General features: G+C 42.4%; 1 protein-coding gene across 12 annotated transcripts in view; it reads right to left on the bottom strand.

Annotated features, from left to right (window-relative positions):
- Positions 1 to 18,804, bottom strand: part of PXK (PX domain containing serine/threonine kinase like) — a 62,170-nt gene that overhangs the window by 27,157 nt on the left and 16,209 nt on the right. For 11 of the 12 annotated variants that reach the window (XM_073230775.1, XM_073230777.1, XM_073230767.1 and 8 more), the window contains exons 3-6: positions 17,250 to 17,297; positions 6,836 to 7,022; positions 935 to 1,012; positions 375 to 448 (exon numbers count right to left, since the gene is read on the bottom strand). In XM_073230775.1, the coding sequence (XP_073086876.1) occupies positions 375 to 448; positions 935 to 1,012; positions 6,836 to 7,022; positions 17,250 to 17,297 (387 nt within the window). Of the gene's footprint in view, positions 1 to 374; positions 449 to 934; positions 1,013 to 6,835; positions 7,023 to 13,008; positions 13,119 to 17,249; positions 17,298 to 18,804 lie in introns of those variants that run through there. The other variant, XM_073230773.1, reaches the window with a different exon arrangement.

Below are 18,804 nucleotides of genomic sequence, written 5' to 3'. Positions count from 1 at the left end.
ATATAAACACCAGGGCTCAACTGTAATCCGTAATTGCATTAACCAAAGGTACCACGAGAACTCCCCAGGTGGGAAACAGAGACGCTGCGCCCAAGGATTCTCTTTAAAACAAACTGCCAAACAAGGAGTCCTCCAGAGGGCCTGGGGAACAATGTTAAGCTGTTCCTGTTTCTTCCCAAACTACTGGTTGATGAAACAGAATCACAATATAATCAAATGCATAAGCAAAGTGCCTTAAAAGGACTCTCCTTTGACGCGGGACTGAGGAGGCCTTTATGCTGTCACTAGGGAGCGCAACACAATTTCCTAGTTTGTCTTGTTAGTATCTGTTTTCATAAACCCACCCAAAGACGCCGAAATAAAAACCAGCTTACCCAGCTTAACACTAGGCGTTCCTTCGGCTGATTTTTAATCTTCATCAAGAAATATTTCTTCCTTATCCTCCAACCTGTCATAAAAGCAGAGATGTGTGTACTGCTACATAATTTTCATGCCTATTAATATAAGTTTCATCAACAAAGTAATGAATAAAAATTAAGTTTGGCAGTATTATACATAGCTATGAGGGCACCAGTAAAACAGCCGTTTTGGTAATATCGATGGGGGAAAGACTGAATTAAAATGAAAACAGCAAACAAAATTCAGTTTACGGAAATGGGTAAACAGCACCTCAGCTTAGATTTAGTGAAAAAGACAGATGAGCAGTGAATGGTAGGTCCGAACGGGTAAGTTATTACCCCCTGAATCCCAGAAGGGCTTAACCAAGACTCATAATACAGTATCAAGGTAAAAAGGACTTTATACTCAAGTAGTCGGGAAGCAGAAATAAAATCACCCACATTTAAGAGCTTTCTTGGGACACGTACAGGAAAGCACAACAAAGAATCCGGCTGTCACCTGTCTGTTAACAGGAGCGGGCAGGCCACTTTCTCACCTATGTCTTTCAGCGGTTCCACCACCTCCCACTTGGGTTCCGATCGGAAGAACATGGAAACCTGTTGTAAAGCGATCTCTGCAAAAACAGGTTAGAGACTCAGGAGGCAAACTTATCAGTAGAGCACCATATGCTTGAGACATTATTCTTGCAAATGAAATCCTTATACTCTATGACCTTCTTAAAAAGCATAATAACCAAAAAAGTCATAAAAACAAAAAAAAACCACACATGGATTAAATGCAACATGGGATTCTAGACTGGATCCTGGCACAAAAAAAAAAAAGGCATTAGTGGGAAAGCTAGTGAAATCTGAATAAAATTTGCATCTGATAGTAATGTACCAGTGTTAATTTCTTATTTTGATAAATGCACCATGGTTACGTAAGATGTTAACACTAGGGGAAAGGATGTATGGGGTGAGGGGTATATGGGACTCTGTATTATCACTGCCATTTTCCTGTAAATCTAAAATTATTCCAAAGTAAAAAGTTTATGAAAGAAGAATTACTAATGATGTGAAAAATATATATATGTGTATATATATATATATATTTTTTCTTTATTTCTTACACTTGGAGATCTAAAATATGTAAACTAGCTGGTATAAGCCAAGAATTCAATATATGCACTAGGGCACAATATAAGCACAAAACTCACAATGTGTTCTAAGGTGAGCTTGGAACAGTATTTAAGGTTGCTCCAAATAATATTTACCCATCTTCATTCCTCATGGAATTATAGCTTTTGCCAACAAAGAAATGATTAGCCTTAAATACATACTGGAAATAAAAGGCAGTGTTTTAGAAAAACATCTGTGTTCAGCAACAACATGGCTCTATTGTGGAAAATCATCCTACGCCTGTTTACTGGAAAAAATTCATCCTTTTTGTATTCATTTATTATGAGAATGTTTCCCTACTTTTAAGACAAAGAGAAGAGGAAGTTCTTTAAAGCTCACTGTTGTAAGACGTTATCAGAATTACTGCTTTTTTACATTTCCTGTAAAAGCAACATCTGTAATTTGCAATTTTCCTGCAACACTCCGGATCCCTGGAAGCAAAGAGCAATCCTGCAAGTTCGTTGTGGAATTTCACCTCTGCCAGAGCATTAATTACACTCCAGGGAGACTTTAGGGCATGAGGGTTTCAGCAGAAATGCTCTCCATGTGCCAAAAATGACCTAGGCTGGAATTACTATGCTGAGAGCTTGGTCGGCAATATCACTGTAAGGTATAGTATGAATTAAGAGATTCAGGGGAGAAAATCGTCTACCAGCTGTTGGTTTACTGACTCCAGTACATGAAGTGTGTCCATGCTATTCACACAAAAGAAAATGTGAGCAAATACAAAACTGACTCTATTTACATTTGCTCTAACTACCCCAATGTGACACACCATTTGGAGGGATTGTGTGTGGCCAAAATATATAAATTTTCATAACACTGAGAACTTTGTTTAATATGTAATTAATCTCCATAATAAATGTTGATAAAAAATGTTTTCAGCATTTCCAAAATAACTCGAACATAAGCAACCTTAAAATAACTCAAAAATAAACAGTTTAAAAAGATATTAAGTGAAAACCATGTCAACTTTGAGGATTATGAAAAATAATTTTCTCTATGTGGTACAGTATCACTTGAAGATAATATAAAGGGCAGTTGGTTCAAAACTAAGACTCATAATTCCCCACAAGGTCACTGTTTGTCAGCATTTATCATAGGCTACTATGTACCATACATTGTTCCAGGAATGGGGGAAGTAGCTGAGAACAAATGGGACATGCTAGATTTGTTACTGATGAATTGAGGACTGGGAAATAGCTTTTTTTACCTTAGGGGTCAGGGTATTGCGGAAAGGACATTTCAGTCTTCTGACCATGATTTACTGTCGGGTAAACTGCATGACTACCATGCCCCCAGCATCAATCCCCTTTCTCCTCATATTCAGGCAACATATTTCAATACTGAACATCTACTCCTTTGCTCAGAAGCCTTTTCTGGTGCCGTATTTCCTACCAAAACAGACCGAGCTTCTAACCAGGGTTCAACTCAGCTCTGGCTCTAACTTGACCCCACAGCCGAGGCTCTCACACCCTCATGGCTCTGAGCTCTGCCTGCCATGGTCCCTCACGCCTGGCCTGCTCCCAGCCCTCAGCATTTGCCATTCCTGCCCATCTGTCCTTAGAGGATCAGCTCCAGTTTCCTGCTCCTCTCACCAGGATTCCCTCCCCATAGAACCCTGGGGCCAAGTCTGTCCCCCTGCAGGACTCAGGATACAGCCTCCATCTATCCCCCATGAGGGCTCCTCTCTACCACTAGACTATAAACTGGCTAGACGCCTAGGTCTTAATCCAGGAGAAGCCCATGCCACTTGGAAATGCTCCTTTCTCCTCTGGAGCACTAGCCCTCGCCTCTTGGCCTGGCTAACTTCCACTCACTCCTTAGATCTCTGCGTGGATGTCTCCTCTTCTGGGAAGCCTTCCTCCACCTTCAGATCTGGATGGTCTGTGCCCCTCTCCCACCTCAGGCTGCTGCCAGTGTTTAACAGCTAGTCTTTACCTGTCCACCTCCCAGCAGAAGTGCCTTGGGGTGGGGGTATGGAACTACTTCTTCCTCGTTGCTGCAGTCATAGCACCTGGCACATAGTAGATGCTCAATAAACATGAAGCAAGAACTAAGGGTTCAACGCAGATTTAATGGATGTGAACGCTCTCACCCATCAGAACATGAAATCCATGAGAAGGAAGGCATCTGCTCTCTATTTCCTTCCACTGACCAACACATGGGGAAACCACATGCCCAATAAATGCTGATGCCCAAGCCCTAGGCGGGAATGCCTAGTGATACCTTCAAGTCCATCCGGTGCTTCCCACAGAGCTCAGAACGGACCAACTGCCCCCGCTGTGTGCAGCCTCTGAGCCCTGTGGGATGGCCACAGGGAACAAACACTAGCTCCTCCAGGCCCGCAGGCTCCGGGCCCCCAGTCTCCTGCAGCAGGTGGTCTGCACAGCAGACTGGGTCTCCCATCTCTCCAGACAGCCTCCCCTTGTTCTGGATATAATTTCTCCCTCCGTCCTTTTATCTTGGAGTCCACTACTCTCACCTATTCATGGGATTCTTGGGGTTTTAGGACTTGAAGGGCGCTTCAACACTCCCCGGCCCCACCTCTTGTTTGATGGATCAGGAGCCTGAGACCCATGGGGGTAACTGCTGCTAATGACAATGCTACGATCAGGATCCAGGCCCCCTGATTTCTGGCCCAAGTAACTTTTGCATGGGCATAAGAAGCCCCTTAGTCTGTGGCAGGTTGAGCTTGGAGGCACGAAGATGGCTATCATGTACTGAGGCTTTTAACCGACAGAAACACCTTAACACCTTGTTAATTAGATGAAAAGATAGGGTGTGTGTGTGTGTGTACACTCACAACGTGTGTGTGTGTGTGTGTGTGTGTGTGTGTGTACACTCACAACTGCCCCACAGAATACAAAGGACCTTGTATTTCCTCTTGTGGATTTGGTCATCTGGAGAACACCAGGAACAGAAAGGATGGATGAGCAGTCAGTCCCAAGAGGCAGCTGCTGATGTCCTGAGGACCCCTGGTCACCCATACCCTGGGGGTTGGGGAGCCATCACAGTTCCCCTCCAACACAGCACCTTCGGCCTCAGGCAGATCAACAGGTATGCAAGAGGCCCCAGTGACTTCGGCCACATTTCAACATGGAACTCAAATCCTGCTGAAGTGAAGCTGGGCGGTGACCACAGACCATTTGGAAAATGGTACAAGGTAGAGGCATTACCCTTATGAAAGGGGGATGTGGCCCTGCTCAGAGAAAGGGCAGAAGCTGGAGGTGTGCAAAGCACCCTCGGGAACCACGGGCCATGCCCTGAGTCGGAAAGCCTGGACAAGCCCCCTCGCTTCCGGGATTGGCTCAGTCAAGCTGGCACGGAGCAGGCCACCTGGGCTTCCCTTTCCTGAGGCCGCTGACCCAGCCTGGAGGCAGCACAAGTTCTAACATTTCATCCAAGAGGGGAAATAAACCAGTGTCTCCCTGAAAACAGCATCTACCCCCTATTGTTTCATTACAGGATAGTGTCCTCTAAACAGTGGCAGCTTCTTGAGCATTTGGGGCATGGTGGGAGTCTCTGGTGGCCTTCTTAAGCCCCTGCCCACAGCTGCTTTGGATTCCTGTCTGCCACGCTGGGGAAGAAGAGAAAGATCAAGGACAACAGCAGTACAGAAGGAAACACAGGGATAGACAACCTTCTGGGGCCGAGTAGCATTTTAAGTGGAAAACATTCAGATGCCATATACTTGTACAATCATACAAATGCGCCACCCTAGGTAAGGCCTTTCCTCTCAGGGGGTGGCCTCTCATCTATAAAATGAGAGTCTTGATATGCCTGCTCCAAGATCCATTCTAGCTCTGCCCACTATCTGGGAACAAAGGGAAGCATGGTGACTGAAAGTCCTAAGAGCTGCTATTCTGTAAGAATGCAAGCTGTCCTGGGCCCCAGTCCAGTGAAGCACCTTTTCTGTGTGAACCAAACACCAAGTGTGGGGAGAATGCAAGTCTTGAAACAACTCAGCGTTCAATTTTATAACTTATAGTAAATGTGAATTTGAAATAAACTTTCCTTCGCTTGGTTGCATTTGAGAAAGGCATTTTTCTTACCCTGTAGGCACTTCCATTAGAAGATAGCAGCTACATTCCACAGCAAAATTTCTCAAACTTTAATGTGCGTGCAAATCACCTGGGGACCTTTGTAAAAGCAGACCCCAGATCCTAGGTTTGGGATGGGGGTGTGAATGCTGCATTGGTGACAAGGTCCCAGTAACGCTAATGCTCTGATCAGAGGACCACACTGCAAGTAGCAAGGTCCAAGGGCTGTGTTTTCAAACCCAGCTGCATACTGGCATCTCTTGGGGAGCTTTACAAACTAGGAGCCCCACCCACAGAGATTGTGACTGGATGGGCATGAGTGCAGCCAGAGCACCAGGACTCCTTAAAGCCCCCTGGTGAGTCTACAATGCAGAAAACCTCGGTAACACACAGTAGTCCTCTATTTCACCCTCTCTGAAACAGAAGAAAGAGCATCCCTCTACTTCAAAAGCAGAGTTTTTAGAACCTAAAAACTTAGTGTGTAAACAATCTATCCTCTTAGCAAGGATATCAGCTTATTGATAATACCCAGAGGCCCACTTAGACTCTAAGCATGGTTTAGCTTTCACAAATCAGTTGAATTCTAGGCCCTGGTTCAGTTCTACAACAGTTTCTATGGTCTCCTCAAGGTCACACCAGACTGTACTAAATATTTAATCATGCCCTCTGCTGATGACAGGCTTGGGTTATTGATGCCAACTTTGTGTGCAACCAGTACCCTTTCTAACTCAGTCCCCCAGCTGCCACCCTGATTGAAGGAAGGTTTAGAAGACAACAGCCCCCCCTTTAGGCTTTGCACCAAGTGGGTCCCAGGGAGCAACTAGGAAGACACAGAAAGGACCCTTGAGTCACCGTTGTGTTTAAAGCAATTTCCAGAAAAACCAGGCAGACTCTATATTGTAAATACAAAAACAGAGCCAAATAGAAACCAACAGAGATTACTAACATAGATTGTGAATTAATTTACTCTCTGTGAAGATAATAAAAGGTAAGACTCTATGTTCATAGCAACAATAACTTCTCTTCCATATTTTTCTGTGCAGAAATACAGACATTTTAGGACTGTTTTCTTCTTACACATCTATAGAATATTACAATCAAGTAAGTATTATAAATGAACAATGCCTTATAAGAAGGGTATGCTTCTCCCCATTTGAAGTAGAGCTCCTCCCACTACATTAGCGAAGAACAGGGCCTCTGGTCATGTGACTTTTGCTAACCCTGTGCTTTGCTTACCCGTGTAGTTTGTGGAGTAGTTGTTTGGATCTAAAAACTTCTTAACCAGCTCACAATTAGACAAGATGTGATTTGTGGTGATGACGTTGAGATAGTTCTGAAGACCTTTCTGCCTCTCAGCTATGAATTCACGATCCATGTTACCAATCAATTTTTTTGGAGGAAGAGGTAGGCTTAGGCCTGCAATCTTTAATTAAAAAAAGAAAAATTACACTCATATCATCCCCAAATAAGATACAATACCAGGACATTTCATGAAGTCTGAGACACCATAAATTTTAAGGGGCATCCTAATTTCAGTGATACTATGAAAATATGAAAAAAACATTCATCTTAGAATTGATAAAATGCTCTATGGTTTTCTTTTTAATCAAACTTACACATTAACTGAACTTCAAGAGTCAAATAATTGTTTCATTATTATTATTAGCAGTTCCATGACCCCACCACCCAGCAACAGCCATATTCAGTCCCTTCAGCTGACCTTTTGGCGTGGAGAATGTTCATATTGCCATTCTGATTTTTCATTTTTAGGCATTACCTATAAATTTACCAACATTGACGACAAGGATGAAGTTCTCTTTCACAATCCTGATCTCACGCTCCATGTCTTACTCCTGAACTTTCCAATATGGTTATAATTTTACTTAGTACAATATTCATGTTTACATTAGGAAAATGATATTCACAACTGAGCCAAAAAGCCACGCTTACTAATCCTGTCGACTGGTAGTCTATTTTTTTTTGTTTTGTTTTCTACTCAACTCCAGACTTTCTAAGCTTTTTCTCAACACACTCAGATACAAATATGCATCATCTTCATCTTGAGGAGCACCTTCCAGAACCCGCGGATCTGCTCCAAGCACTAGTGGTCCCTACACATGCTGCCAGGCTAGCACCCCAGGACCTCTCCTCACCAAGCTGGAGATACTGCCTTTCTCCTGAGGGACCCCATTTCCATATCCATACCTTCCTTTTTCTTAGATAAGCCCGATTTTTGGTGGAGATAACCTCTGTCCAGTTCCTGAAGAGGGGGGCATGGGAGATTTAGTTTTTTGAAACCTTGCCTGTGTAAAATGTGGCTATTCTATCCTCAAACTTGATTGATAGTTGAGTCTTAATGTGGAATTCCAAGTTGGAAGTCCTTGTTCTTCAGAATGTTTAAGAACAACTTCATTCTCTTCTAGTGTCCAGTGCTGATATTAAAGGTTCAAGCAGTTGATTCTTGATTCTGGGTTTTGGGGGTTTTTTCCTCTCTGATAGCTTTTAGGATCCTCTCTTTGACCTCAGTGTGTGAATTCCATATGTGGGTCAATTTTCATCTTCTGCTGAGTCTCCAGAAACTCATCTAGAAACTACTATCTTTATGTTGCCAGGCAGCTGCATCTGGGGAGGTCTCTCCCTGAGCACTAGGTGAGACCTCAACCCAGACGGGGGAGGATTCCTGACTCTGATCGAGAAAGAATTCATAAACAGGTCTGAGTGTAGGCAAGGAAGGAAACCTAAGAGTATCAGGGAACGGCAGCAGCCGTGCAGGCAGCAGAGAGTGAGGAAGAGCAGAGGGAGGCAAGGAGAGTTCACTGAGCTCCTGCTCGGCACAGGGCGAATGCCTTGTCGACTCCTGAAGCCAATGTCAGCTGGTGTCCAGGGTCTGCTTGAATGCGCACAGCCTGGGAACTAAGCCCCCACCGCCCCAGGACTTGGGGAGCCGCACTGGATGGAGTGAGATTATGTTCTGAGAACTTGCCAAAGCAAAGAAAGGAGATTTTCAGGCAGGCTACTGAAGAGCATGATCGTAGAGCTGCAGTCCTGTCTGGGTCACCTAGATGATGGGAACTTGCAAGCCCAAATCAGAGCCTTTCCTACTACTTGTAGCCCTTCCCTAGTCGTCTGAAGTAGAGCAGAGAGTGAAGACTCCGGCTTACGTCTAAAAAACTGAATGTAGTAACAAAATAACAAAGTAACAAAGATCCTTACCACTGGGAAAAGGGGTCTCTTATTAATCTCCCAATAGGCTTGGAAGCATGCAAACAAATGCTAAATTGAACAGCAAGAAGCTTTATTTAATGAAAGGAGAATGTGGGCAACCTCACAGAGGAGACACACTTAAAGGCTTAGGATTCGTGTCTTTTAAGGATTTCCAGGATGGGGCACAGGGCCAGGGGGCATAGGCTTGACATGTGGCCTCATGATATCTACCTTCTGTGAGAGACCTGTCACCATCTTTAGTCAGTTCTCTAGATATTCTGTTAGATAAATAACACAAGGAATTTATTGATCCTGTTCTTCTCCAAGATAGTGGTTACCCTCAAGCAATGGGAACATATCATTTTAGGACTGCTTGCCCTGCACATAGATAGGGTCAGTAGTTGGTTAATTACCATGAAATATGTTCAGAATCGTACCTCCTAACTCCCTGGCTTTTTTTATTGAAGTATCATTGATAATCTTATGCTGGTTTCAAATATACAACACAATGGTTCAACAGCTACGCATATTATTTAACCCTCACCCCCTCTAGTGCAGTTACTATCTATCAACATAGAAAGATGTTACAGAATCACTGACTATATTCTTCATGCTGTACTACTACCCCTGTGACCAACTCATATTATGATTTTGAGTTTTTGTGCCCCTTTATTCCCTCACCCTCCTCACCCACCCACCCCAACCCTCCCCCATGGTAACCACCAGTCATTTCTCAGTGTCTGAGTCTACTGATACTTTGTTCTTTTTGTTTTGTTTTTCATTCCCACAAATAAATGAGATCATATGGTATTTGTCTTTCTCCACCTGAATTATTTCACTGAGCATAATACCCTCTAGATCCATCCACATTGTTGCAAATGGCAGGATTCCTTTTCTTATTATGGCTGAATAATATTCCATTGTAAATATATAGCACATCTTCTTCATCCATTCATCTTTTGATGGACACTTAGGTTGCTTCCATATCTTTATTGCAGCAATAAATGTAGGGATGCATATATCTTTTCAAATCAGGGACTTTGTTTTCTTCAGGTAAATTCCTAGAAGTGGAATTAACTGGATCAAATACTATTTCTATTTTTAGCTTTTTGAGGAACCTCTATACTGCTTTCCACAGTGGCTGCACCAATTTACATTCCTACCAACAGTGTAGGAGGGTTCCCATTTCTCCACATCCTCACCAACACTTGTTATTTTTTGTCTTTTGGATGGTGGCCATTCTGACTGGTGTGCAGTGATATTGCACTGTGGTTTTGATTTGCATTTCCCTGATGATTAGCGATGTGGAGCATCTTTTCATGGGCATGTTGGCCATCTGTATTGCTTCTTTGGAGAAATGTCTGTTTGGGTCCTCTGCCCATTTTTTAATAAGGTTATTTGATGATTTTTTTTTTTTTTTGGTGTTGAGTCATATGAGTCCTTTATATATTTTGGATGTTAAACCCTTATTGGATAAATCGTTTATAAGTATATTCTCCCATACTATAGGTTGCCTTTTTCTTCTGCTAATGGTGTCCTTTGCTGTACGAAAGTTTTTTAGTTTGATATACTCCCACTTGTCCATTTTTTATTGTGTTTCCCTTGCCTGATGAGATGTGTCCAGGAAGAAATTGCACATGCTTATGTTCAAGGGATTTTTGCCTATGTTTTCTTCTAACAGTTTTATGGCTTCATGTCTTACATTTAGATCTTTGATCTATTTCGAGTTTATTTTTGCTAACTCCCAGGTCTTTAAAAGGGAATCTTAGCCTTAAGATGGAGTCTCTCCTGTTCTTACTATACTATTTATATCTCAGTATTTTTCATCATAGGCAGGAAAAATCATCATGATGATTGACCCATGTTCGTGCTCTACCTCGCTTAAATTCTTTGCTATTTTCTTCTCACTTAAATTCTTTGGTATTTTCTTGTATTAATCATTATTTCTTCCCTCCAGGCCTGTCGCTTTTTTTCTGGAACTCCTGTTTTTGCAATGCCAGACCTTCTGGACAAGTCCTCTATTCTTTTCTCTCCTATTTTATACCTTTTGAAACCTTTATTTCCCCAACAGAACAAAAATTCTGAGATATTTCCTCTATCTTCCAGCCCTTCTAAAGAGTTTTCATTTCTACTTATTTCTAAGCACTCGTTTCTTTTTCTGTTTTCCCTTCATAGCATCCTGAATGTAATTTTTCATGTCTCCAAGATTATAAAAGATAATTTTTCTGAAGTGCCTGAAGTGCTCTGCATATATTTCACTTCTTCAAAGTTCTTTTCTCCCTGTTTCTTTTAGTCATTAGTTTCATGTTATAAGTGTGTCTTAGGCATCTGGTGATCCTGGAATCCACTCATATTTAAGAGCAGAGCTTCAAAAGCTGACTCAGAAGCTCTGGGTGAGTGGCTGGGGATGTCTGCTGTGGGCCCCACTGCAGCACATGACCACACGCAGCTATTGCATGGGAAGAACCTGTGACCTCAGCGTCTTTAACATCTTTTTCTTAGGCTGGGGGAGATCCCCCAACAAGAATCTTCTGGTCTCCTTCCTGGGGGCTCTAGGTGTATTGGTATCCTGGAACCTGAGAGGAAGAAGGCCTAGGGAGGGGTTGGGAGATGGGGCAGAGCTCAGGTTTACTATGCAAATATTTTCAACTGTGCCTGCATTCCCCAGTCCAATGACTGCTCTATCCTCTCTGGAGAATAAATTTCCAGTTTTCTGCAGGAGGGACAAGGGCAGGCATATGTTGCTCAGATGGGGGAGGTGTGCACATCTACCTACTTTTTTTTTTTCTTAAGGTATCATTGATATACACCCTTATATTCACCCATATTACCGAGTCCCCCACATACCCCACTGCAGTCACTGTCCATCAGTGTAGTAAGATGCCAGAGAACATCTGCCTGCTTCTTAAACACACTTTTGACTCCTGATTTCAGCTTGATGCCACAGGAGAGGCAGTACCTTGTGTTGTCAACTCCTAAACCTTTTGGAGGTTGTGTGTACACTGGAACTGCAGGGACCAAGGGCAGGCTGCCCCAGCATGTGCCACTATGACGTGCAGATTTTTTTGAGCTAAAAACCATCAGGGCCCCAAACACTTAGGAAGATACTTTGACCACCCCGCCCCATCCCAGCTGCATAAGAAGAATTTAGATGAAAGAACTGCTCCAAGAAGAGAGCTATCATCATAGACAGATACATTATAATGTAAACTAGGGGTGACAGACGGGAAGGAATGTGACAAAGCCTGTTTGCTACTCTTTCTCTCTGAGCCCAGATATGTCTGTGCGGCCCATGAACTATTTTGTTTATCAAACACTTACTCTTTTCATATTCCTGTGAATTACTTCCCTTTTTCTTTGAAGTCTCAGAGCTCTACGGCTTCTCCTTGGTTCAGGATGACATATATACCTTTTTCTCCCTGACTGTCCTTGGAATCTGTTTATGGCTTCCCCATGCGATTGTAAGTAAACTTTCAATTTTTTTCTCCTGTTAATCTGTCTCATGTCAATTTGATTCTTAGAGCAGCTAGAAGAACCTTTAGGGGTAGAAGAAGTTTCTTCCTCCCCTGTAACAGGACACAATGGGGGTATTATCCACCTTTCCTCCACCTCAGAATTCTGCCTTCCCACATGTGTAAATTAGTTAGCGCTCATCCACTGTATTTTCAACTTAAAATGTTTTATTATATTTCTCCTCTACTATCCTATCTGTCCCTGAGGGGGTGGGTGTGTGTGCATGAGTGATCAATTTTCTGTTGTTTTAAAGTGGCTTCAGAAGAGAGGGAAAGTAAATGCAGGTAGGTGTTCAATCTGTTATCATTTTCCAGATCATTTAAAACTTCACGAGTCTATTTTTTAAGCTCAAAAAAAAAAACAAAGTGTTAGTTTAGGTTAGTATTTTAATTTAAGGAGCAAAATCACTTCCAGAAAGCAGAGCTCTTCTACACTCATGCTTAGAGTAGGGCAGTCTAGGCATCAAATGTATTGATGGAGGGGAAAGTCAAAGAGAAGGGCATCCTGAATTTGGACAAGGATGTAATCTAAACCACCCCCGTGGGCAAACCTAACTTACCCTGTTCCACTCTGTATTTTTTCGAACAATGAAGACCTTGAACTTGATATTGGCTAGATGAAAGGGCTGACTGGCAATTCTAAACTGCCTCTTTCTCCAACATAATTATGAAAATATGTCAGAGCATACTTACAATGAAGTTTCTACCGTGGTGGAACGCACTGCCAGGTAAGACACTTGAATTTCAGGTCACTTTCCTCATTGACACAGTTAGGCCTTTCCTGATAGTAGCTCCTTTATTTGCTAAATGAAAAGCACATCTATGAAGAAAGCACATCACTCAGCTAGAACACGTCCAAGCCAATCGCTGTATTATTATTATTTTTGTTCAGTAGCACTGAGTGATACAGGTTAATCAAAGGTAATAGAGTACTGAAAACACAACTGATTATTTCTTTTGAAAACCTTTTTACTAAGTAGATTTGTGTGTAAGCCCAGGTATATGGCTATATATGCACAAAAAAATGTGCAGGACTCACACTACCTGCTTGAGAATAGCTACCTCAGGCAGCGGCCTGGTCATTTAATTTTTATTTCTATACTGTGAAACGTTTACATTTCTCATGTACTACTTTTTTTCAATTAAAAAGAAAGAAAAACTCTTGCTCATCAAACTGATTGTCTACACAGCAAAGATGACAGGGATCCACCGGACTACCTGCCCGGCAGCCAACCCGCCTGGATCCCACACCCCTCAGAAATGAGAGTCATGTCTGGCATCATCGAGTCAAACCCCAACGAGGCTGTTATTCATTCACGGTAGGGATGTGAGAAGGAATTGCTAAGGTATTTGTTTCAAACATTGTGGCCTCCAACCTTCAACCAGTCTATTTTTCAAGCGTCACTTCCCTTTAATAAAATGTACTGATTTGCCCAGATATCCCATCGGCAATTCCAAATCACTAGGTGAAGCGAGAGTTCTTTGCCAACAACTGCAATTATAGCATCTCCGCATGTTAGTCTGCTAGACAGACTGGAGCTGTCTTGTCCCACAATAATTATTCCTGAAAGTATTAGAGCTATGCTGTGGGTGTGTTATTTTAAAATCTTGCCTTTTACAAAAGACTAGCAATATCTTACTACACTGATGGACAGTGACTGCGATGGGATGGGGTATGGGTGGGGACTTGATAATATGGGTGAATGTAGTAACCACATTGTTTTTTCATGTGAAACCTTCATAAGAGTGTATATCAGTAATACCTTATTAAACAAAAAAGACTAGCATTTAAGAAACACGTATTTTCTCTGTTTTTTTTTTTTCCTGGAATTTCTGAAATGCTCACCAGCCATATCTTGTAACATTTAGAACTCCAATGACTAATTAGAAGCATGGGAAAGAGAATCCTAGCGTATAGAACGATAAGCACTAAGCCGGTGATTTCCTAGACTCCACATCAATGGCTTCAAGCCATGACAGCTTTGATCCCATTTTCTATTTTCTATAGGGCACCTTTTTAACATGCCCTATGGATTCCCTTCTTGAGTTCACTGTGTAATAGAAAGAGAACAAGAGAGCCAGCAGAGAAGCCCCCAAAGCTCCACTCACAGTGCCTGCAGAGTGACAATGCAAAGGGACAACGATCGCCCGAGGAGAGTCTAGAGCCCAAAATCTGACCCGTGTGAGCCTAGTATAAGCCTCCAAATCCTACAACAAACTATATCACAGTTTGAAAAAAACTAACTTTTCTCTGGAGGAAAAAGCTTTCATACTGTTAATCTCTTACTTCCATTATCAGATCTTAATGATCTGCAAACTGCCTTCAACCATATTCAAGTGAGCATTCTAGGGAGTTCTAAGGTCTTAACAGACCCTTAATTTGCCCCAATCTCCCCCTAGTGTACAGTACAAGTCTCTCCTATGTCAACAATGGGCAATAAAAATCAAATTACAAAACACTGGTGCTACCACACATGTAAGAAGCTGTCTGGTCCAGCCCCTTCATTTCAGATGGGGACACTGAGGGCGGAGAGAGGAAATGACTGAGGAGGCCTCAACACGGGTAAGGGGTGGGGGTCTGGGCTCCTCCCAAGTCTGAGGGTTGCCTGCCCACTTCCCATCATTTCAACTTCTGTTTCTTTTTCTTTGTTGTGTGCTGTCTCCCTACATGGTTACTAATTTGATATTGCCTTTAAAATAAGGCAGTGGTTTCTCTTCACTGTTACCAGAAAATATGCTCACTATAAACAGTTGGCAAAGTGTAGCTTTTTTCTAATTTTCTACTTACATACCTTACATGTGCTTGTTTGTAGAGAACTTGGAAAGTACAAAACAGGACAAAGCACCAGAAAAAAAAGAAGCCATAATCCTGCCACCTCAGGATCACCATTGCTCACATTTTGGCATATTTCCTTTGAATCTTTCTTTTTAAACATTTCATGTAATTATATTACATTGCATGTATAATTTTACATCCTGAGTAGTTTTCTTCCTTCCCGCTTAGGCATTTTTTCCTATTGGATTCAGACAACTCTGTGTATGTGTATTATATTTCTCTTTCTTCAGCAGGAACTCATTTATCTGTCAGAAGGGTAAACAGACACTGAAAATCATGGTCACAGTTTTAACTCTGTGGCTTTGGTCTTTTTTATCTGCTTGAGGTAGTTTTGAAATTATTTTGTTGCCAAAAAGCTGTATGTACTTTCTGCTGTTTGTTTACTTGGATCTAGAAAAACCTCCCACTGACATGATGTCTGGCCATATCCTGCCCAACTCAAGCCAACATCAATACACATCGATATTTGCATTCGAAGTAAGATGCACACGGCCAGTGCCCATTTTAGAAGGGAAGATTATATTGAAGCAAAAGTAAAATCCTATTATATTAAAAATGCCATAATTGAGTAGTCAGGAGATTCAATTTCATATCCCCAAAGCAAGAACAAACAGGGATAAAACCCTCCTCCCTGGCACCTTTTCTCAGGGGCCTGGCCTAGGCCATTTCAATTCCAGAGATATTTCTCCCATGGTTCTTACTCGGCCATGACTGAATGGCATATACACAGATCACCCCTGCTTCTTAAAAACTGGGCAAAGGTCACTTGTGCATAAAGGTGAAAACACACAGTAGGACCAATGCTAACTCCCAAGTGCTCATCATGTCACTGTGGAGGCCCCATGGAAATGTCCAGAGGACTTGTGGAGAAAACCCACTGCTGGAAAAAAGTGCACATCCGTGACTTATCTGCAATGTCACCACAGACCCATCTTTTGTCTATGGGGAAAGAATATCCCATTAAAATCTATAAATGAAACCAATTAAACCCTTCTACAGGGAGATTTTGATCTCTGCCAATATTCTATCTGAAGATTTTAATTTGTCATACTATAATTAACATTTTAAAAGACAGCATGTGTCAAATGCATGACCATATGTTAATTACATAAAGGTCTGCAGGTACTCAGGCCAGTTCTGTGGAAGGAAAATTACACCTTGGTGCTTACAGCAGTGCTGTAAATAACAGTAAAGTTTAGACTCTACAAATGCTATTTTCTGCAGTCTGATCATATAACGTGGCCTTCTGAAGGAAAGGCAGCATTGCGCTCCCTCCCATCTGCACTCCTCCTGACCTTTGTGGACAGGAGCAGAGGTCACCTGGAAGAAGTGATGAGAGAGAGCTCACCAGTGAAGGGGGCAGTCCTTCACCTTCTCGCTGAGCTGGTCATAAGCCAAGTGCTCTGGCTCAGGCTGAAAGGGTTTTATGTTACCGATCAAATCTGAGATATTGCCCAAGGCCAGTGCTCTTCAGTAATCCATGGCACTTGAAGACCGATCTGCCAGTGAAGACATGGGTGGCATTTCCAGTAATTCCCATGGGGCTAAAGCCCCTCTAGGCTCTTCAATCATTATGAGCGAAGGCTGGGTTTCCAGAGAAATGTTGCAGCTCATTTCCATTAGGGTCACCAAGTTAGGAACATTTGAACCAAAGGGATTTAGAAATACATATTTAAGAGAAAAGTGTTACACTGAAAAAGGCTGAGTCTCTAGTTGCTGCTGTGTCGATCTGCAATGCTAATTATGCTAATTATGCTAGTTTAATGGAGGAGGACTGAGAGAGTCCCAGTTGTAAGCGAAGAACTCCTGCAGTCCCTTTAGTCATTCCCCATCTACAAGAGAGACCACACGCAGCAGCCCATGACTGTGGTGAAGATGCAGCCGAGCACAAAGTACTTGACTGCACGGTGACTCTAATACATCATGTTTGTTCCCCAAATTTTAATTTTAGAGCCACACATCATCTGTTTGAAGTATGAGTTCCTCTCCTTTGCCAGGCAAATTTGCTAATTTCTTGTTCTTGACATTGCCAATTCCAGCCAGTTTCTAAGATACCGCAAGCAATGAGTGTGTGCCAATGGTGTTTTAAAATATTTACCTGCAGGCTGTTGTTCAGCAAATCAAAGTCACTGTATCGCCTAACAATCTGTAAGAGACAAGGCGGTATTTGATTCAGCAAAGACCATCTTTCTTCATTTCCTTGTTTAATGTTTATTGGCATCCTAGAGCCAAGGCACTTGTACAAAGGGTAGCAGGGCTTATACCTGGTGCTTGTTTAACCTGACAGGCCCAGAAAACAGACCTAGCAGTGCCCCAGAGTTGGCTTGACCACTGGAAACTGGTTAATGCCAGCCAAACTCACAAGATGCCACCAGGCAAGAGATAATGATGAAGTATTTGTTTTCAGGTTGAATAGCTCTTTTAAATATCTTTCTTATTAACCAGGCACCTGAAAAGATGAATTAATGATCTACTCCCCCTCCCCAAAAAAACATTTTACTGAACATGAAATCAAAGTAAAAGGAGGTGTGCAATTTCACCCTTGCCCTGGATAAAACATCCCCCAGCTGAGATCCCACCACTCCAGAGACCCAACTGCACCTGCAGGCAGAAAGGTCATACCTCTCCTGGGTTCCCCAAGGTCCTCTTCCTGGCAGACAGTCCACCTTCCATTGTCTATAAGTCTTTCTTAGTTATGTGGATGCTGTGGGTTAGGCCCTGTTAAATTCTACTAGCTCTTCAGGCCCTGGGCCAGCGAAATATTTTGCTGTTGAATAGCTTGACTTCAACCCTTACTGATGATTCTCAAATGTTAGTGCACAGAAGAATTACCTGGAGATCACCAAGGACCCCACCCACAGAGAATCTAATTCAGTAGGGCTAGGCTGGGGCCCCAGAGTCAATATTTTTGTTAAGTATCCCCTGGGATTCTAATGCACTGGATCTAGAAAATTGCATCAAGGGTTGATTTTTCTGGTGGGACACTGCTGTCAGCCCTCTTTGTCAAATACACATCAAAGTTAAATATAAGGGCCATCCTCATAAGTGCAAAGGAGCAAAAGGTACCACAGGTATTAGCCACTGAGAGCATTCCAACAGAGTGAATTCCAACCCTGTTCTGTCGCGGATTTGTGTGACCTTGGACCTGTCACTCACCTCTTGACTGCAAAATGGTACTAATATATCACATACAACTGTTTTTAAAGGATTAAGTGAATTAATGTGCTTGAATCCAGCACTTAACAATAAATGCTGAATAGATGTTAAATATTATAATTATTCAAACAAAAGCACTTTGAAATTTCAGGCAAAGAAAAGACCAAGTGTGGGCCACTATGGTTAAAGGTTGCTTAGGGTGTGAGGTTAGGTTTAAGCTGAGCTGAAAAGGACAGGGTAAGATTTTTGAAAGATGGGACAGCAGGAAGTTCATTATAATTACTAAAACAGGGAGGAAATGGCCCCTACATGGAATCTGGCTACCTCTGCAAGTCACCTGGGGTGGGAAGAACCTGTAGATCTATGCAGAAAGTTATTTTTTTCCAAGGCCACCACAGAAGGAAGCAGACCCTGAGGCTCTAAGACTCTCACCCACTGTCAGGGAGGGAACCAGTGCTAGAAATTCCATGAGTGGACATGGGGGTCTATGAAAAGCA

Source organism: Manis javanica, chromosome 3, assembly GCF_040802235.1.
Source record: "Manis javanica isolate MJ-LG chromosome 3, MJ_LKY, whole genome shotgun sequence".
In the NCBI taxonomy this organism is placed as follows: domain Eukaryota; kingdom Metazoa; phylum Chordata; class Mammalia; order Pholidota; family Manidae; genus Manis; species Manis javanica.
This window is presented reverse-complemented; position numbering and strand designations above follow the sequence as displayed.